Here is a 22112-nt window from a genome sequence, read left to right as displayed (position 1 = left end):
TTTCCTCAAAAGGTATCATGAAATCCTGCTAATCACTCAGCCCTAACATCGTACTGTGGGCAAGCCTCCACTGGCCATCCTTGCAGTTCAGTAATGGGGGCGCAAGGGCAACTGCCGCACAAAGACCCACCTTTGTCTCTGTAGTCCCTGTTCGCCGTTAGCCAGTGTTCATCTGCTTTTGCTAACTTTGAATTTGATCCTGATAAAAACACAAAGTGCCTGTGTTTGAATACCCATAAGAATTAAGCCAGGGTTTATACTCTGACTTTGTCATTCCATTTCTAGGAATTATCCTAAGGAAGTAATTAAAGATCCACACAAAGATTTATGTATAAGAATATCATTATAGCATTGTTGTAATTGCAGATGTTAGAAATGGCCTAAACTTTCAATAGTAAGGAACTGACTAAATAAATTGTGACATATTCTAACCATGGACTAACATTCTGCCATGAAAAATCATGTTCTCAAAGACTATGTGCATAGATACGGGAAACTACTTACAGTGCATTGTGAGAAGTGTAAGCAAACATGGTGCATAGTGAGTGCTGGGTTCACAAGGCCTGGGAAGAAGAGAAGGTTGTGAACTTGGTTTCATCCATCTCCCCGGAGAAAATGGAACAGGGCCAGCCTGAGATTAAGTTAGATCAGATCTTTCATTTGGATGGTGGAGCCACATCATACCTTTTCGTTCAAACTTTCTCATGAACATATGTAAATTTTCATAATGCAGGATAAAAAGAAAGCTTCTTAGAAAAGAAAGCTTATCTCTTTTACCTAAAAACAAATTAAAAAGCATTTAAAGTTTTGGCATGCTGGGTAGAAGCTTGTGGACATGGAAGGCATTTGAAGGGAAAGATGGTCTGGGATAAAGACAACCAGTCATAGAGGGTACTGAACAAGAGTAGAAAATCAAATGCCAGTCAAGAAGAAAATGGCTATGAACGCATAGCTTCCTAAGCCCCGACATTTTTGCAGACCATTGAGATGGTAGGATGGTCTGGGCTCCCATAGACACCATCAGATGAGGGCAGGCTGGGCCCAGCTGACAGAGGAGGTGGTGAGAGAGTAGCCCTCTCCTATTGGAATGCTGCCATTCTCCGTGGAAGAGCCCCATGGTGCAGTTTCTCACGGTCTTGGATTGTGGTCAGAATAGCTCACACAGCACTCCTAGTGTACTGGAGTTTATGACAGACCTCATTGAGTGAGGCCTTAACTTCCAGGGGGAAAAAAAGACGACTCACACAAAATCCATAAAATTGGTCATGGGAATTCTCAGAATAGGCCTATGTACTCTTTCGAAAATGATGGAACATAGCTGTTCATGAGTTCCATGTGGCATTTTGGATCTATTGCTTTCAGTTTTTCTTTGTTTTCCACGTCACAACTTGATGTACCAGTCTTATAGCAAGCAGCAGTCTCAGCATGAAAAAAGTATTTTTTATGCAAAAACAACCCACAGACCTATAACAATCACCATTATTATGTGGATTCCACAGACTTGTGACCTCTGCTTGGGCTTTAAACATGTATGAACACTGTCCCAGTGTCTGAAACAAAACAAATGTGGTGTGTGTGTGTCTTTCCTCCCCTCAGAGATAGCAAAAGGCAAAAGGCAAACCTCATTCTTATCAGAACATTGGCTCAGTGGAGGTCCAATTGCATGGGGCTTTAATTGATTTGTGGCTGTGATAGAGAGCGAGCCTTCAAGGAACCTTTTGTTCTTTTTCCCACAATATAAAAATCTGACTACATTCTGCTGAGGATTTTTCTCCGTCTCTCTTCTTACAAAAAAAAAAAAAGGTCAGTTCCTGGCATGGTGCCTTGGCTGCTTAGCAAGACGAAAGAAAGTCAAGAAATTTCCATTACACCCATTTGGGTTTGTGTGGAGCAGAGCATAAGCTCAGGCATGAGTCTCCTCTGTCTGCCTTCCCTCAGCCGCCAGTCCTTTCCTCTTTCTGGGGCTTGCTTCAAAGTCCCAAATAAATCCTAGAACGATGCATGTCCTGACTCTTCCCTAATCTCTCACCTTTGAAATTATACTTCCCAGGTAGAGGTAAAGGCAGTGCTCGGCCACCTAAAAAGGCTGCTCAGAAATCCAATTCTCTCAGCCAGGGATCTACAGGCAGCAGCTGCAGAAGGCCGAGACCAAGACACCAGACCACCTTCATGTCAACAGCTGATTAGGCACCTCCTCCTGAACTTCCTGCTCTGGGCTCCTGGAGGCCATGCGATTGCTCAAGAAGTCATCACCCTTGTAAGTCTCCCCTTCTTTAGTGTGCTAATTCTCATTTGCATTCCAGGTAAGAGGATTGCCTGGCCTCTGACAAGTGTGTGTACCAGGGTGCTATCCAAACATGGATGGACAGGCAGTGAAGTTGATAGTTGGGATGGACCCCAGAACCTGCCCCATGTAACACCTTCATAATAAGGAAGAGAAAATGGAGGCTCCAAGAAAAGAGGTCACAGATTGCTGCCAGACCCCATAGTAAGACTAGGTCTTCTGTCTTCCCATGTATTCTTTCAGTTACATTCCTCATGAAGAGGAACAAGACTTCAGTGAGGAGTGTTCCCTGTAGCAACCCAAAGAATTTTGTTAATTAAAAAAACAATGTTTGCTAACTACAAAAAATTCCTTCTGAAACCCAGCTGACATGAGGGATAAAGAATGGTCCCAGGAAAATTGAGTATCATTCATGGCATTGGATTAGGCAATGACTTCTTGGAATATATCATCAAAGGCACAGGCACCACCAACAAAAAATCGATAAATTGAAATTCATCAAAATTAAAACATCTTGTTCATCAAAGATACTAGTAAGACAGTGAAAAGACAAACTCAAGGAATGGGAAAAAAAAATATTTGAAAATCACATATCTGATAAAAGGTTTAGTATCCAGAATATATTGGGAATTCTTACAACTCAACAGCAGCAAAAACCCAATTCAAAAATGGACAACAGATCATAAATAGGTAATAAGCACATGAAAAAATGCTCAACATTATTAGCCATTAGGGAAGTATAAATCAAAACCCACAATGAGGTAACATTCCATACCCTCTAGGATGGCTATTATAAACAAAATGGAAAATAACAAGTGTTGGTGAGGATGTATAGAAATTGGAGCACTCCAATATTTCTAGTTGGGAATGCTAAAATGGTACAGCCACTGTGGAAGATTTTGATGGTTCCTTGAAAAGTTAAACATAGAATTACATATGATCTGGCAATTCTACTTCTGTGTAAAAAGAAATAATAGAATTAAACAGACACTTGGCCACCCTTGTGGGGTGGATGAACCTTGAGGACATTATTCTAAGTAAAATAAGCCAGACACAAAAGGACATATGCTGTGTGATTCACTTATATAAGGTACCTAGAATATGCAAGTTTATAGAGACAAAATGTAGAATAGAGGTTACCAGGAGCTGGGCAGGGGAGAGGGATGGAGCATTGTTTTGGGATAAAGTTCTAGAAACGGATGGTCGTGATGATTGTATAATATTGTAAATTTACTTCATGCCAATGAATTGTCCACTTAAAAATGGTTAAAAGACCAAATGTAAAAAGCATCCATATGCTGGCTTTTGGAATTTTTATTTGCTTTTGTTTTTATTTTTTATTGACACATAACATACATACAGAAAACCTACATCTTGATTAATGTTCATAAACCAAATATAACCATGTAGCCAGAACCAAATCAGGAATGTTCCCAGAATCCAGAGAGCCCCCTCTTGCCTCTTTCCCTGGGCAGGTTCTATTTGAGTGTGAATATGAAGAGAGTCCCAGGGATAAATAGGTCTGCCAACAACCTCAGAAACCAGCACCCATGAGGTTCTCCTCAGTCCTGGTAGAAGAGTCAGCATGGAGCGGGCAGGCCACAGCAGCCAGCCTGTTAGTCCTGCCTGTCATGTTCAGACAGAAGACTGAGAGCTAAATAAATGTTCATGTGTCCATTACCTCTGGCCAGCTATAAGTTATAATAGTCCCTCTTTAGCCACTACCTCAGCCAAGTGATCAAGGTCAATATGAACAGTCATAAGACATGTTGACTATAAGTACCCTTAATACAATGTGATGAAAATGGCACTTCTGTGATCTTCCTCCCCCAAACTTTTATAACCCCAGTCTAATAATAAGAAAAACAATTGACAATCCCCACTTAAGGTACACTCAACAAAATACCTATGCAGCCCTCTTCAAAACTGTCCAGGCCATCATAAAAAGGAAAGTGTTAGAAACTGTCAAAGCCAAGAGGAGCATAAGGAGACATGAAAACTAAATATAATGTAGTATCTTAGAGGTTATCCTGGAGCACAAAAAGGACATTAGGGAAAAACTGGGGAGATCAGAAAAAGTCTGTCCTAATCCATATCAGTTTATTAATTGTGACAAATGTACTATATTAATTTAAGATGTTAATGGAAAACCAGATGTGGGAGATATGGGATCTCTCTGTATTATTTTTTTCAGTAAACTATAAGTCTAAAACTGTTCTCAAATTAAAAGCTATTCCAAGAAGTCAACAGCAGGCACTTTTGAGTCATGAAAGTGTTAGAGACATTTTTGTCACCTGAAACAGATGAAAGAAATACTGTGAGACAAATGAAAATGGAAACAACTTCCAAAGTTTATAACACACAGCAAAAGCAGTTGTAAGAGGGAAGTTCATAGCAATACAGGCCTACCTCATGAAATCAGACCCTACCCATAGCAATCAGACAAGAAAAAGAAAAGGCATCCATATTGGCCACTATTTGCAGACGACATGATACTATATTTAGGAAACCTAAAGACTCCACCAAAAAACTATTAGAACTAATAAATGAATTCAGTAAAGTCACAGGATACAAAATTATCATACAGAAATCAGTTACATTTCTATACACTAATAATGAAACATCAAAAAGTGAACCATCCCATTTATAATTGTATCAAAAAGAATAAAATACATAGGAATGTTTGACCAAAGAGATGAGAAATTGAAGATAACAACAAATAAATGGAAAGATATTTCATGTTCATTGATTGGAAGAATTAATATTGTTACAGTTATTACCCAAAGCAATCTGCAGACTCATTACAGTCCCCATCAAAATACCAATAGCATTTTTCACAGAATTAGAGCAAACAATCCTAAATTTTGTATGGAACCGCAAAAGATCCCAAATAGCCAAAGCAGTTTTGAGAAAGAACAAAACTGGAGGTACCACATGCCCTAATTTCAAACTATACTACAAAGCTATAGTAATCAAAGTAGTATGGAACTGGCACAAAACAGACATATAGATCAATGGAGTAGAGAGTCCAGAAATAAATACACACATATGTAATTAATCTACAAAAATGGAGGCAGGAATATACAATGGGGAAAGACACTCAATAAATGGTGTTGGGAATACTGGACCACTATCTTATACCATATATAAAAATAGATTCAAAATGGATTAAACACTTGAATGTAAGAACTAAAACCGTATAATCCTAAAAGAAAAAACATAGGCAGTAAGTTCTTTGACATCAGTCTTAGTGGTATTTTTTTGGACCAGTTTCCTCAGGCAAGGGCAATAAAAGCTAAAATAAAACAAATGGGATTACATCAAACTAAAAAAGCCTTTTCATGGTGAGGGAAACCATCAACAAAGTGAAAAGGTAATGTACTGAATGGGAGAAGATATTTGCAAATCATACATCTGCTAAAGGGCTAATATCTAAAATATATAAAGAACTTTCACAACTTAAAATAATGATTAAAATTGGCCAGAAGACTTAAACAGATATTTTTCCAAAGAAATACAGATGGCCAAGATACACTTGAAAAGATACTCACCATCACTAACTCACAGGGAAATGCAAATCAAAACCACAGTGGATATCACTTCACACCTATCAGATAGGCTGTTATCAAAAGGACAAAAACTAAGAGTTGACAGGGATGTGAAGAAAAGAGAACCTTGTATACCCTGTAGGTGAGAATGTAAATTGGTGTAGCCACTATAGAAAGTAATATGGAAGTTGCTCAAAAAATTAAAAATACATACAATCCAGAAATTCTACTTCTAGGTATTTATGTGAAGAAAATGAAAACACCCATTCAAAGAACTAACACACATCCCTATGTTCATTGTAGCATTATTTACAATAGTCCATATATGGAAGCAACCTAAGTGTCTGTCAATAGATGAATGGATAAAAAGGTTATATATAGTATGTATATGGACTGTTATTACTCAGCCATAAAAAAATGAAAAAAAATGAAATCTTGCCATTTGCAACCACATGGATAGACCTTGAGGGTATTGTGCTAAGCAAAATTATAAAGAGAAAGATTAAAAATAATAATAAATAAAATAAAAAGATAAATACCAGATGTTTCATTTATATGTAGAATCTAAAAAAACAGGTGCCCAGATGGCTCACCTGGCAGAGCTTGATCTCAGGATCATGAGTTCAAGCCCTGCACAGATCTTACTTTAGATAGATAAATAAATATTTTTAACTATTTAAGAAAACAATGGAGAGAAAATTCGGTGAATTTACTGAGAACTTTAACAAAGACATAGATAATATAAAAGAGAATGAATCAGAGGCACCTGAGTGACCCAGTTGTTTAAGTGTCCAACTCTTGGTTTCAGCTCAGGTCATGATCTCACGGTTCATGGTTTGAGTCCCACATAGGGCTCCATGCTGATGTTGCCGAGCCTGCTTGGGATTCTCTCTCTCTCTCCCTCTCTCTGCCCCTCCCCTGCTTGTTCTGTCTCTCAAAAATAAGTAAATAAACTGAAATAGAATGAATCAATGAAAAATACAATAACTGAAATTAAAAATACACTAGAGGAAGTGAACAGCAGATTAGAAGAATGGATCAGTGATCTGGAAGACAGGATAATGGAACAACACCACGATGAGCAGAAGGAAGACCTTTTTTTAAAATGAAATTAAGGGCTGTCTTGGACAACATCAAGTGCACAAACAGAAGAAGAAAGAAAGGGGCAGAAAACGTATCTGAAGAAATAATAGCTGAAAATTTCCCTAATGTAGGGAAAGAAACAAACATCCAGGTTAAGGAAACAGAGAATTTCAAACAAGATGAACCAAAGGAAGTCCACACCATGACCATAATAATTAAAATGTTAAAGATTAAAGATGAAGAGAGAATTTTAAAAGCAAGAAGAGAGAAGCAACTAGTAACATACAACGGAAACTCCCAAAGGCTTTCAATGGACTTTTCAGCAGAAACTTTGCCGGTCAGAAGGGAGTGGCATGATAGATTCAAAAGGATGAAAGGGAAAAAAACAAGCAAGAATACTCTCTTGGCAAGATTATCATTCAGAATTAAAGAGAGATCGTTTCCCAGACAAAAGTCAAAGTAGTTCATCATCACTAAATCAGCCTTACAAAAAAATGTTAAAGGGAATTCCTTAAGTGGAAAAGAAAAAGCCATAATCAGAAATAAGAAAATTATAAAAGGAAAAATTTCATGAGTAAAAGAAACACATAGTAAAAGATAGTAGAGCAATCACTTATCAAACTAGTATGAAGGTTAACAAAAGTAGCAAAAAGTAGTAATATGTATATAACCTTGGGTGGGAAGACAAAAAGGAATTTTTTTTTAGAATGTGTTCAGACTTAAGTGACTATCAATTTAATGTAGACTGCTATATAATTAGGATGTCATATATGAACCTCATGGTAGTCATTAACCAAAAACCTATAATAGATACATAAAAAAATAAAGAGAAAGAAAACCAAGCATAACACTAAACAAAGCTGTCAATCATAAGGAAAGAGAATGAGAGATGAAAGAAACAGAGATCTACAAAAGCAACCAGAAAACAATGAACAAAATAGCAATATATACATACCTATCAATAATTATTTTTAAATGTTTATTTCTTTTGAGGGAGAGAGAGAGCAAGCAGGGGAGGGGCAGAGAGAGAAAGGGAGACAGAGGATCTGAAGCAGGTTCCAGGCTCCAAGCTGTCAGCACAGAGCTTGACACAGGGCTCAAATCCACAAACCATGAGATCGTGACCTGAGCCAAAGCCACCCAGGTGCCCCAGTAATTACTTTAAATGTAAATGGTCTAAATACTCCAATCAAAAGACATAGGTGGTAAAGTGGATTAAAAAAAAATAAAACTCAATACCCTCATCTACATGCTGCCTACAAGAGATTCATTTCAGATCTAAAGAGACATACAGACTGAAAGTGAAAGAATGGAAAAAGATATTCCATGCAAATGGAAAAAGAAAGAGTAATACTCATATTAGACAAAATAGATTTTAAAACAAAGACTGTAACAAGAGACAAGGGCATTATGTTATGGTAAAGGGATTGATCTACCAAGAGGATAAAATAATTATAAATATTTATGTACCCAACATTGAAGCATCTAAATACATAAATACATAAAGCAAGTATTAACAGACATAAAGGGATAAATTACTAATAATACAGTAAGAGTAGGGAACTTTAATTAATATCTCACTTATTCCAATGACTAGATCATCCAGGCAGAAAATCAATAAGGAAACAGCTTCTTCGAATGACCCTCTAGACTAGATGGATTTCAATATATACAGAACATTACACCCCAAAATACCAGAATACGCTATCTTTTCAAGTGTACATGGAATATTGTCTAGGATAGATCACATGTTAGGTCATAAAACAGGTCTCAATAAATTTAAGAAGATTGAAATCATACCACGCATCTTTCCCAAGCCACCATGGTGTGAAACTAGAAATCAATCATAAAAAGAAATGAAAAGAAAACTAAAAAACAAACATGTGGAGGCTAAGCAACCTGCTATTAAACAACTAATGGGTCAATGAAGAAAATCAGAGAGGCTATCAGAAAAATACACAGAGACAAAATGCAAACACAGTGGTCCAAAATCTTTCAGATGCAGTGAAAGCAGTTCTAAGAAGGAAGTTTATAAAAATACAGATCTATTATAAAAAACAAGAAAAATCTCAAATAATCTAACCTTACACCTAAAGAACTTGAAAGAGAACAAAGCCCAAAGTTAGTGTAAGAAAATAAATAATGAAGATTGGAGCAGAAATAAATGAAATTGAGAGCTTAAAAAAAGAAAGGAAAAAAAAGATCAATAAACCCAAGAGCTAGTTCTTTGAAAAGTTAGACAAAATTGGTAAACCTTTAGGCATAAAAACAGAAGACCCAAATAAAAAAAATCAGAAATGAAAGAGGATAGGTCACCTGGGTGGCTCAGTTGGTTAAGTGCCTAACTTCGTGAACCCCAGGTCATGATCTTGTGGTTCATGAGTTCGAGCCCTGTCAGGCTCTGTGCTGACGGCCCAGAGCCTGGAACCTGCTTCAGATTCTGTGTGTGGCTCTCTCTCTGCCCCTCTCCCCTTAGTGCTTGCTCTCGCATGCTCTCTCTCTCTCTCTCTCTCTTTCCCTCTCCCTCTCCCTCCCTCCCTTCCTCACTCCCTCTCCCTCCCTCCCTCAAAAATAAACAAACATTAAAAAAAAATTTTAAATACAATTCCCCATGATCAAGTGGGATTTATGCCATGGATGCAAGCATAGTTCAATATTTGTAAATCAATCAATGTGATATATCACATTAACAAAATGACATATGATAATCATAGTCATTTTAATGTTTGCAGATAAAGCACCTGACAGAATTAAACACACATTTATGATTAAAAACTCTCAACAGAATAGGCTTAAATTTAAGGAAGGTATTCCAATAAAGACCATATATGACAAACCCACAACTAACATCATACTCAGTGGAGAAAGTTAAATTTAGAGCTTTTCCTCTAAGATTGGGAACAAAACAAGGACATCTACTGTTGCCAGTTTTATTCAACATAGTACTGGAAGTCCTATCTACAGCAGTCAGACAAGAAAAAGAAACAAAATGCATCCATTATTGGTAAGGAAAAAGTAAACTGTCATAATTTGCACCTAACATGATGCTATACATAGAGAGCCATGGACTCCACCAGCAAAACTATTAGAATTAATAAATGAGGGGCACCTAGGGCACATTAATAAATGTGGTGCAGTCTGTTATGTGTCTGACTTCAGCTCGGGTCATGATCTCATGGTTTGTGAGTTTGAGCCCAGCATCAGGCTGTCTGCTGTCAACACAGAGCCTGTTTTAGATCCTCTGTCCCCCTCTCTCTCTGCCCCTCCCCTGCTTGTGCTCTCTCCCTCAACAATAAACATTTTTTAAAAGTAAAAAAATTAAAATTAAAAAAAGAATAAATGAATTCCATAAAGTTGCAGGATACAAAATTAATATGCAGGAATCTGTTGCATTTCTATATACTAACAAGAAAGTAGCAGAAAGAAAAAGAAGACCACTCCATTTACAGTTACACCAAAAAGATTAAATACCTAGGAATAAATTTAACCAAGAAATTGAAAGACTTATACTCTGAAAACTACTTTCATTAATGAAAGACCTCAAACAATCTAACCTTACTACTTTGATGAAAGAAATTGAAGATGACGCAAACTAAAAGATATACCATGCCCATAGACTGGAAGAATTAATGTCCTTATTACCCAAAGCAGTCTGTAGATTCAATGCTATTCCTGTCAAAATACCAATAGTATTTTTCACAGAACTACAACAAATTGAAAATTTGTATGGAACCACAAAAGACACTGAATAGCTAGAGTAATTTTGAGAAATAACAAAGCCAGTGGTATCACAGTCCCAGATCTCAAGATATACTGCAAAGTATATGGTACTGGCTCAAAAATAGACACACAGATAATTGGAACAGAGCGGAGATCCCAGAAATAAACCCATACTTACATGGTCAACTAATCTATGACAAAGGAGGCAAGAATCTGCAATGGGAAAAAGACAGTCTCTGTAGTAAATAGTGCTGAGAAAACCGGATAGCTACATGGAGAAGAATGAAACTGTACCAGTGTCTTACAGCATACATAAAAATAGACTCAAAATGGATCAAAGACTTAAATATGAGACCTACAACCATAAAACTCCCAGAAGAAAACATAGCTTGTAATCCCTTTGACATTGGTCTTAGCAACATTTTTCTAGGTATGTCTCCTTAGGCCAGGGAAACAAAAGCAAAAAGAGACAGTTGGGATTATACCAAAATGAAAAGCTTTCATAGTGAAGGAAAGCATTAACAAAATGAAAAAGTAATCTAAATGGAAGAAGATATTTGCAAATGATATCTGATAAAAGGCTAATATCCACAGTATATAAACAACTTATATAAGTCAACACCAAAAAATGCAAATTATCCTATTAAAATGGGTAGAGAACCTGAATAGACATTTTTCCAAAGAGGACATACAGATGGCCAACAGGCATGAGGAGATGCTCAGTATCCCTAATCATTAGGGCCACTCCCTATGAACTGTTTCTTTGGCTCCTGCACAGGCCCCAGCAGTCAGCTTCTGCCTGCCTTGGGCTTCTGAGAATTTCCACTGAACTTGTTTCTCAGAAGCCCTGCCTCTTCTTGTGCGGTGTTCTGCTCCTCTGGTTCCTATGTTTCTTGTGCCACTCACTTGTTTGCCGTCTTCACGTGCTCCCTTACTCTGCACCTCTTTGACCCGGATGAGACACAAGCGGCTCAGATGGTGTTTGGTTTCCTCCTGCCCCTGAGGCTCACTCTCTCTGCCTCCTGTCCTGCCCTGAGCTCATGTTTCTCTCTCCTTCTCCTTCGTCTTTATTGCTGGACCACAGCAGTCACAGGTAAAAAGTTAGCTAGCATCTGAAACATGGAGTTAAGTTCCGTAGTTGTTGAACTCAAATGAACTTAACCTCAGCTAACAATACAGATGGCCTACTTCAGCTGCAGGGAGGTGGGCTCGTGTGACTAGAGACCGTGAGTGGAACAGTGTGGAGGTTGAGCTGCCTCATGAAGATGACATGAGGTCCAACTGGGCGGCCTCCACAGTCATCTGTCATGGCTGTACCAGCCCAGTGGAGGCCCTGGGACCAATGGCAATCTCTCAGCACTTAGGGTCTAGGGTGTACATTAACTCTTTTAAGTGTCTCAAGGAGGCTCATGCAGTTTCATCCACAAAGACAGACTGTGTCTGACAGAGGTTACCCACAGCATCTGGGATTCTGAGTCAAAACCATGCAATGGTAATACGGACACCAAGAGCCACAGTAAACTCCACCTAGGCTGGTGGCCTGCCCCCCGCACCCAGCAGGGCCCATCCCAGCTGGGGCTGAAGAGAGCTAATGCTGTCACGGTATGCCCCATGGTATCCTGTGCTGCCTGTCTGCTTCAGCTGCTGGTCTGAGGTGGTGGCCCTGGAATGAAGAGTCTCCAGAGCCGTGTGATAGTCCGAGGGTGGTTGGCTACCCTACCAGAAGGCCCACTGTGGCAATGGAGAGGAAGCTGACTTTTGGCTGCTGCTTGACTAATCAAATATTTGACTGAGTGGTCTATATAAACTGCCACACACAAAATGTGTATGTAGAATGCTCTCAAAATCAGGGCTTCTTAATGTGCTTGTGTCTAAAAAAATCACAGCAAACTCAGTACAATTCAGTTGTGAGGTTCTCACCCTTCCCTTTTTGCTGAGCTGAAGTTCTTAGGAAAATACTTGCGGGCACCATCAACGAAGAATGTCATGAGGCTGTATTTAGCAGAACTAACAATTCCTGTGTTTCCTGCTTCCCTTGAGAATCAGGTGTTAAAACCTTAGATGTCTATTAAAAAGCAAGTGGGCCCGGGTTGCTAGCCCAAGAATGCCATTTATAAAGTTGTTTGTGTGAAAACAGGTGGCATTTTCCTTTCAGCACTTTCCAGTTCTCATATTCGTGTGAGCCTTTTGCAGACAGGCTGCTGCATGGCTTGCCTCTGCTTCCCCACAGCAAATACTTGCACAGCTTGTGACTGGCATTCCAGGAAATGTGGGGCTTATTTGTAGCCTTTGTGAGTCTGGGGCCATTCTGTCAGAAAAGGGTGATCATTAGGAAATGACTCTGCTCCCAGGATGGCCAACCTCTGAGAACAGACTGGCTTTGCTAATCACCTTGAAAACAAAACAAGAGTCATTCAAAGCTAACTGGAATGCAGCTGCTTTTCAGGGAAGGACGGGCCGGTTGGTCCACTGGACAAAGAGATGAATTTGTCTAGTTAGTGTTTTAGTTTTCTTTCTCCCCTGTACTCATTGCAGATGGCCCCAACGGATGAGATAGGCCACGAGATTGCTGGCTTTCTTGACCAGACCTTGTACAGATGGGATCACCTCTGCCTGGAAGCCCCTAGGCCGAGAAAACTGGCCCAGGAGCTCCTGGCTGAGCTGCGTGCACACATCCAGCACCAGCCTGCTGCACGTGGAGCTGCCATGCATGCAGCAGGCTCCCCGAGGCCTCGTGATGAAACGATGAGACCAGTTCTTCGTGGAATGAGTGTTGAGGATGAGCCATAGACCTCTTGGCAAGAGCTGCAAGTACATATTTTATGAAGTGAGAAGACAAGTTCTTTAGTCCAAGCTCAGTCCGGTTTATTAGTTCAAGAGTAGATTGTGCCTTGAGCATTCCCTACCTGCTCAGTCCAACTGTCAGAGAATCATTGGAGAAAAGCCATGAATAGGAGAACACTTTCATTTCCTTTTTTCCTCATATCAAATGAAGACACACAACTATTACTTGAGTTGTTCAGAGTGTTTGGACCAAGAAATTGGTCATGAACCACTGATCAATTTAGAAGTAACTTAGTCCTTTTCCACATACCTCTTTTTTCAGAAGTCAGGCTACTGTTATTGGTGTTTCTTTTAATCCACGGGGCTTTGAGATAGAGCCACACTCTCTTGCTTCCCTAAGAAATTCTTCATTGAGGAGTCTCTCGGGCACCTCTGAGGTCAAGCAGAGGCCATCAGGCCCAATAACAAGTGGTAGTGACTGGGGCCATTGCTCACTGGTGGGCACTCAAGCCAACCCTGCTGTGGAGAACAGCCCTGCTTAGCAAGGAAATAAAGCCAGTTCAAATGCTAACTCCTTTTGCTTTCTATTTGCTAAACACTCCCACTAAGAGAGCTCACATTGCCTCAGGGCTGACAGGGGAGAATATAGGCTGTGTTCTGGAAGAAGAGATTATATTTCAGTTGTCAAGTTAACTAAGGTGGGAATTAGAAATTTCTAATAAAGAATAGGTAACCCCCATATTTATTTCACATCAGTTGAAAATTTTTTCCCCTTTCAAGTTTCTTTTTTTTTTTCTTACATGGAATTAAATCATTCCAGGACCTCAGTTTCCTTTTTTCTTTTTTCCTTTAAGTTTATTCTGAGAGCAAGTGAGCAAAGGAAGGGCAGAGGGAGGAGAGAGAGAGAATCCCAAGTATGCACTGTCACTGCAGTCCTACATGGGGCTTGAACTCGAAACCATGAGATCATGACCTGAGCCGAGATCAAGAGTCGGATGCTTAACTGACAGCCACCCAGGTGCCCCTCAAGTTTATTCTTCATATGCACTGATCGTGTGCTCTTTTGTGTGCCTTCTATGGACCGATTCAGTCAGAACTTTTATGGCTACTTTGATTTTTGTGTTAGTAATCACTGAGTCTCCTGCAGTTTGAGCTCCTATTTGAGGTATGAGTAACATTTTGTTGTATTAGAGGTTGTGGTTTTGGTATATGGATCTACCTAAAGATCTGAAAAATTCAAGACCTTTTGACTTTTGAGAAATGTTGCAGTTTGAACAGTGTACTGATAAGATACTTTAGTCATGGCTACCAGTATTTCTACTTTCATATAAAAAGTTCTCCTCAAAATGTGTAGTAGTTCTGATAAAGGAGTTGTAGGCTTCACTTGGAGTCGAGGACATCTCTCCTATGTTGTTTGCCATGGAAGCTGTGACCAACCTCTGTGAGCATGAAGAAAGGAGTCTGCTTGGTGGCTGTGAATAGTCCCTAAAGGGAGTCCCTAAAGTCAAACTTCCTTGTGGGTATGCTCCCACTGGAAATCCAGTCACGCTGTATTCTGCAGCAAACAGTATTAACAAAACCGTTATCCACCTCAGACTATTGAAGCTGCATTTCTGGAAGTTTCCTTCCTGTCGTGACCTTACCTCAGCCTTTTTGTAGAATCTCCAGTTCCTTTACAAAGCCTTTAAGTTCTCTCAAGCCTTGGATGTGTGAGTCAGCACCTGACCAGGCTATCTGATCTGGCAGGACGTTAGTCTTCATCCCAGTGAACTGGCAGCCAAGCAGTTCTTGGGTCTGAAGTGACCCTCCATCGTCTGTGAAGGTTTTCCTGAAGGGGATAGCAGACACTGATTTGTGTACTGATTTCGTTTTCTCCCCTTGCCCTTTCCCACTAGCAAGAGGGGGAATGCTACACACGGGAAACCAAGGAAAACAGGACTGTTCCCCAAACTAGAGGAGCAGCTGCAAAGCCTACAGGCGGCCAGGCCCTGGTCTTTGCTTTAGATGCAGTTACCCCATCATTCCATTCATTTCTCTGAGGAAGGAACCTCCCAAGGGGCACATAGAAGGGGGTGTGCAGCAGAAAGGTGGGAAGTGACATCCTCCCCTTGACAACCCAAGAAGACAGAAGGTTGTGCTCCCGATACTCCTGAGCAAGTCCACACCCAGCCACCAATAAGGAAACCTGGTCAGGGCAGAGAAAATCAGGGGCAGGCTGAAAAGTATTTTGTAAACTCCACCTCCTCACTCAGTTGCCTTGGATTTGGGGGGAAAGTCTGGACACATGGGTATTTTTCAGTTTCTTGAAAGAAGTTCTAGCTAGAAATAGGCTCTGGTGAGAATGCACAATCAAGGCAGGTGGTATGAGTGAAGTGAAGGCCCTGCAGGCCACTGAGCCTTGTCCTCCCCGTTGGAGAGCCAGGAGCACGGAGGCCTACAGAGTGCATTAAGCAGCAGGGCTGAGGCCCAGAGGCTGTATGTGGAGTTGACTGGGTTTCTTTCTAGCACAGGATCTGTGCCAGGCACATGCCTTTGGCTTCCGCCAGCAGAATATCCAGTGAAGAGTGGCTGAAACAGGCAATATACCTGATGATGTCTGAGACAAGAAAACTCACAGAGGTGGCTAATTCAGCCACTCAACAATGTCATGGCTGGAGGTCAGCTTCACTGGAATTCTAGCTTTTCTCTCCAAGTTCAAGAAAGCTGCCAAGCCCAGGCCTTCCTTGGACAGCCTCCAAGAAGGTTCTCGTGTCTCTCCCCGCAAGCCCATACCAGACCCTCATGTCATTGGCAGACCTGGCCACTGCAGAATGGGGCTTGCTGCCACCCTGTTGCTAAGACCATGGGCAGGTTTATCGGGACACTAATGAAGCTTGAGCTTCAGGGCCTTGCACCTCCTGGCCCCTCCCCAGGCCCTGGGAGAGGCCCCAGCCGTTTGCATCCATGGTCATCTGTTTTGTAAAACTTGTAAAGAAAGGTTAACTGAAACTGACAAAGATGTCTCTGTGTGCTCCTACTGTCCCCTCTTCCCCTGGGCAATGTGCATTTCTGTGATCCAGCTGAGGGGAGCCAAGTTGGTTCAGCACCACTTCGGAGCACAGTGAAGGGCCAGCTTCCAAGAATGCCGGCACCAGCCCGGCCAGTTGAGCTGGTGCTGGCCCAGGGTCCGTGGCACAGCAGAAGGGTGGCCTGTGCCACCATAGGCCCACAGGTGCACAGGAGCAACAATGAGGGAAGTGTGAGGAGTCCTTCCAAAACCTCTAGCTTGGGTCTGGGGTGAACTTGATAGAGGTTTTCAGAGATCTGACAACAGCTCTAAACTTCTGTGTTCCCCACAGCAAGTTGGGAAGGTGAGTAGAGCTTTCTAAAGTGTTAGTAATGAAGTTTTGGATAAAGGGTGCTGGAGAGACTGTGGGAATGTGTAAAATCTCTGGGCCGACGAGAGGTGATCAGCGAGGACAGAGCTGCCAAAACCTGGGGAGGAGAGGCAGGACAGGCCACCTGTTAGCGTGAAGGCTGTCACCCACTGGCACTTCCTGGCGTGTGGCATCTGTAAGCTCTTTTAAATCTGTAATTTGTCCATTATAAATAAAAAGTCCCATCACACTTGAGTTTGTATTCACTAAAGAGTACAGTCTTTCTCAGAAAAAAGCTTACCTCCACTCCTCAATTATGAAATCTTTAGGCCACACAAAACCTGTATAGATCTATCTAGCCCTAGAAAATACCAATTTGGCGTATCCTTTGGGACTGGGAATCTTGCCATCAGATACCTACACACAGGGATCCCGTGGCCAGGGAGGAAGGTGGGGGTGCTGAAGCCAAATGATGTGCATCGTACACATCTTTTTCTTTTGTAAGCCGGATGCCCATACTACTACATAGTGTAAATGGAACTGGTTTTTACATTGTTCTTCCCTGATTCCTAAGACGGAGCTTGTCCAACAGAGCACAGCCCACACCCTCTGTGTGTGCCATTGTTTCACAGACTCATGATCTTCGTGCTGCAGCCTCCACAGGCTCCCCTGGGAGTCATGGGATGGAACCCCCCTGGCTCCATTCAGTGGCATCTGCTGGACCCAGCCCACCTGGTTCTGCTGCAGCCAGACAGCTAGCATGGGCTCCCTGGATGGCCGCTCTGCCTCCTGACATGGGCACCCTGCGCCTCTCCATCAGCCAGAGACACATGAGCAAGCAGTGGCAGGTGGTCAAGACATGTCTCTGAAGAAGCCCCTTGCCAAGTGGTCCTGGGATGTTTGTGTCATTGTGCGTTGTTAGCCCTTCTCGGCCCTGTTGCTCACTGGGGGGACAAGAGTGCTGGGACAAAAATGGAAGTGAGTCTAGGGGGCAGGAGAAAGCCACACCTTCTGTCACAGCGGAGAAGTCACAAGCAGGGGCTTGAAAGGGGGACCCACTATGGTGGCCAGAAACATGAGGAACATCAGAACAGAGCCTGTCCTGTTACCCAGAGGGGCAGGAGGCAAATGTGAGGAACGATGGTCCTTGTTCAAGAAGGAATGCAAATTGATTTTGCTTCCAATGAAGCAGAGACAAGAATTTTTTGTGCTTCTCTCCCTTCTTTTCCTCCCTTCCCTCCTGTTCTCCCCGCCCCGCCCCCATCAGCGGTGTTGGTGATGGGCTTTTCCCTACTGGACACTGGTTTTCACATGGATTCCACAGACTTTCCAACACTTGTCACTTATTACTCCTCACCAAGCCACTTTACTCCTAGGGAACCAAAAGCAAGGCAAAATAAAATGTGTGTTAAGGCCTTCTTTTTTTGTTTAAATAGTTTATTGTCAGGTTGGTTTCCATATAACAGCCAGTGCTCATCTCCACAAGTGCCCTCCTCCGTGCCCATCACCCCGCACCCCCATCTGCCCTCAGTTCTCAGCATTCAAGAGTCTCTCATGGTTTGCCTCCCTCCCTCTCCCCAACTATTTTTCCCCTTCTCCTCCCCCATGGTCCTCCGTTAAGTTCCTCCTAATCCTCCTATACCTGCAAACATATGGTATCTGTCCTTCTCTGCCTGCCTTATTTCACTCAGCATAACACCCTCAAGGTCCATCCATGTTGCTACCCATGGCCAGATTTCATTCTTCCTCATTGTGTTAAGGCCTTCTTCTAAAATCCAATTCCACAAATTTATACCATGAGTCAAATCCTATCCCTTATATACAGACCGGGAGCAAAGTCTACAAAGCCTTTCCTTTCCCTAGTCCTGACATAATCATGATGATAACTTCCTGTACTTGGGGTTTTGGGTAGGACACTCAGACTCACTGATATGGAAAGTTTCATGTTTAACTTTTCTGTAAAAGTGTTCAACATCTCACTGGCCTCTGATGTTTCCCTCACTATGAGGAATCCAGGGATATTGATAAGGATTCTTGGTGGCAAGCAACAGGATTGGACACAATGTTGAAAGTAAAAGGAAACTGATCAAAAGTATCTAAAGCGCACAGAACTGTTGGGCAGACAGGGCTTACTGCCAGCCAGCTAACAGCAGTGCCCAGACTCACTTCACAATGACCTGTGAGAAGCCTCCTGCTGTCACCACATAGAACCTTTGTGGCTTGTTCGTGTGAGGCCCACCACCCCCACAGGGAGACAGGCCCTGTCCCCACTCTGGGGCACCGGTGCATCTGACGGGGAGTGCAGCTCCCCTAGCTGTACGTTAGCTGGAAGGGCACCTGGAAAAGCAAGTGTCTGGCTTGTTTTGCTTCCATGACTTTACTGGACACCTTGGATACTAATGGTCTCCTACATACAGGAAGGGGTCAGAGCCTGGGCAGCTGGAGAGAATAAAAACTCTCCACAATTTATATCATCTGCTCTTCAGCATTCGAGAAGGTTGAGTACCATGAAACAGCCCAACTAGTAATCAAGAAAAGGTAGAGAGCCCTTGGTAGAGAGCCAGTGTGCAGACACCTGAGGCCAAGTTTCTCTAGCGTAGCGTAATTAACAGTGTGGAGCAGCTGCATGTGCGTGGGGGTGTCCTGTGTGCTAGAGGGTATTTAGCAGCATCCCTGGCCTCCCCACTACGTGCTCGCCCAGCAGTGACAAGACTCTCTCCAGAATGTCTGGAGGGACCCCCCCCCCCTTACCCTCTAGCAGAGAACCATTGCTTGAGCTGGGGATTCATTGTTTCTGGAAGACATCCTGGAGAGAAACGTGAACAGTTTCAGACATATAAATTAGATTTAATAGGATCCTAATAAAAGAACTAGATAATCTGATTCCAAAATTCATAGGGAGAAATAAACAATCATGAGCAGCCAGGAAACATCTGAAAGTGAAGTGTAATGCGGTGTAACAAAGTAGAACATGCACTGGCATGTGCTGTGAGGCTGCAGTGTGACCACACTGTGGTGGGACCAAGGGAGCTGCGCACAAAGGCCCCCATCTGGGTGGCAGGCCCCTTCACGTGGACCCAGCCAGCAGGCCTCAGGTCCCTCACATGCCTGGGTAGCCTCTAATCCCGTCATCCCTGCCTTCTCCCTGCCAGTTTCCCTTGGCTGGCAGAACATTCCAGGGCTTTCCCCCAGCTGGAGAGCTGGCCCTTGCTTGTCCCCTGACCTTTTCCTAGGGCCGCTCCCAGGCTCCATCTTTGGGCCTTTGCCCTGCATGCCCTCCCTGCACTGGGCTGTCACATGGTACCTCTGTAGAGGGGCTGCACCCTCTCCTGGACCACAGGCCTGGACGCCCCACTACCCACTGGGCATCACCTGGAGGTCGGATGACCATTTCATATAAACATGTGCAAAGCTGATGCCACCAGTTCCATGCCATCTCCCCAAACCCACCATCCTCCCACGTCAGTTGATGGTAACTCCATCCTTCCAGTGACTGAGACCCAATTCTGTAGTTATTCTTGATTCTTCTCTCTCTCACCCTCATATCCAAGCCATTAGACTATTCTGACTTTTCTTGCCCTCCACTCTCAGACATCATCATCCCCTGGTCTCACTTCTCCTGCCCACCTTGCTGCAAGCAGCCTCAGCGATCTCTCTCCAGTGCGACATGGCATGCTGCTGTTCCAGGCACTCCAAATCTCCACACTTCACCCTGAGTAAAACATTTTTAAAATGGCTTTAAGCCCCTACACAATCTGGACCCAGTTTTACTCTCTGACTTCATCTTCTAATTTTCTCTGCAAACCCTTCATCCACCTACCACCACCAGCTCCACCACGTGGGCCCCCCACAGAACCCCCTAGTCATCCAGGCCAGTTCCATTGCCTGCTCACAGGTCACTGTCTCCGTGAGGCCTCCATGACACTGACAATGGCACTCCACTCTCCTTCACTCCTCACCCTGTACTACCTTGGCTTTTGTCCCCAACACACCACTCCAAGACACCAGGTAATCTACTTACATATTTTGTCTTCACTTCTTTGACCATTTCCACTACGGTCTGGAATAGTTGTAGGCATATCAAAGGTGCCCAGTAAATATTTGTTGAATTAATCTGTAAAGGGATTTAGTATATGATAAAAGCATTTCGATCAACAGGGAAAAGATGGTGTTAGGAAATCCAGTTGGACCTCCACTTCGTTGATGAAAAGAAACATTACAAAATAAAACGTCCAGCCCTCTCTCTTTACCAAATGTCAGTATCTTGAAGTCTGGGCTGGGATTCTCTCCACAGAAGGCTCTGGCAGTTCTGTTTGGTAGGAAGGCTGCTGCTATTCTGGGAAAAGAGCCTATTACTAAGATAAATAAAAAGCAGTTTGTAAAAGCAGAACCTCCCTGATGTAGAAAGAATGTTTTTCTATTTCATTTAGAATTCCTTGCTTCCTCCTCCCCCACCCCCAGGTCCCTGCCTGGGGTCTGCAAGTCCAAGTTCCCGGACCACTGCTTCCAAGAAGGGAGACCAGGGAGGAGGAAGGGGCCTTTCCCTGCACGATGTGGGGAGAGCCTGAGATCCCACCCGCATCACCTGGAAACTTGCACAAATTCTCCATTTTAGGCCCTTGAGTCAAATGGGAGCACTTTCTCTGTAAGATAGAAAACCCATGGGCACCTGAGTAGTTCAGTGAGTTAAGTATCTGATTCTTGATTTCATCTCAGGTCATCATCTCACAGTTTATGAGACTGAGCTGAGTTGGGCTCTGTGCTCTGATTCTCTTAGGATTCTCTCTCTCTCTCTCTCACTTTGCTCCTCCCCTGCTCACACACACTCTCTCTCTCAAAATAAATAAACATTAAAAAAAAAGAAAAAAGAAAACCCAGAAGCCAGGGCACCTGGGTGGCTCAGTCAGTCTTGGTTTCAGCTCAGGGCATAATCTCACAGTTCATGGGTTTGAGCTCTGCGTCAGGCTTTGTGCTGTCGGTGCAGACCCTGCTTGGGATTCTCTCTCTCCCTCTCTCTCTCTCTCTGCTCCTCCCCTGCTCGCTCTGTCTCTCTCTCTCAAAAATAAAAATAAAAATAAATTATAAAAAAGAAGCCCCAAAAAACACAGAAGACGAATAAAATTGACCATACAAAAACTTTAAAATAACCAAAAATCCAGGGCCCCCGCATGGCTCAGTTGGTTGAGTGTCCAACTCTTGATCTTGGTTTTGGCTCAGATCATGGTCTCAGATAGAGCCCTGTGTCAGGCTCTACCCCCAGCATGGGATTCTCTCCCTCTTTCTCTGCCCTTTCCCCAATAAATAATAAAGTTTAAATTTTAAAAATAAAGCCAAAAA

General features: G+C 42.5%; 1 protein-coding gene across 1 annotated transcript in view; it reads left to right on the top strand.

Annotated features, from left to right (window-relative positions):
* The window catches only part of FANCC (FA complementation group C), a 260016-nt gene extending 245905 nt beyond the window's left edge, over positions 1-14111 (top strand). The window contains exons 14-15 of the mRNA XM_077749500.1: positions 2051-2257; positions 13171-14111. Coding sequence (XP_077605626.1) covers positions 2051-2257; positions 13171-13425 — 462 coding nt within the window. The 3' untranslated portion in view covers positions 13426-14111. The remainder of the gene's footprint in view (positions 1-2050; positions 2258-13170) is intronic.
* The last annotated feature ends 8001 nt before the right edge of the window (positions 14112-22112 follow it).

This window comes from Crocuta crocuta, unplaced genomic scaffold (genome assembly GCF_008692635.1).
Source record: "Crocuta crocuta isolate KB4526 unplaced genomic scaffold, BGI_CrCroc_1.0 scaffold99, whole genome shotgun sequence".
NCBI classification, from domain to species: domain Eukaryota; kingdom Metazoa; phylum Chordata; class Mammalia; order Carnivora; family Hyaenidae; genus Crocuta; species Crocuta crocuta.
Note: the sequence above shows the minus strand (reverse complement) of the source record. Positions and strands in the feature narration are given on the sequence as shown.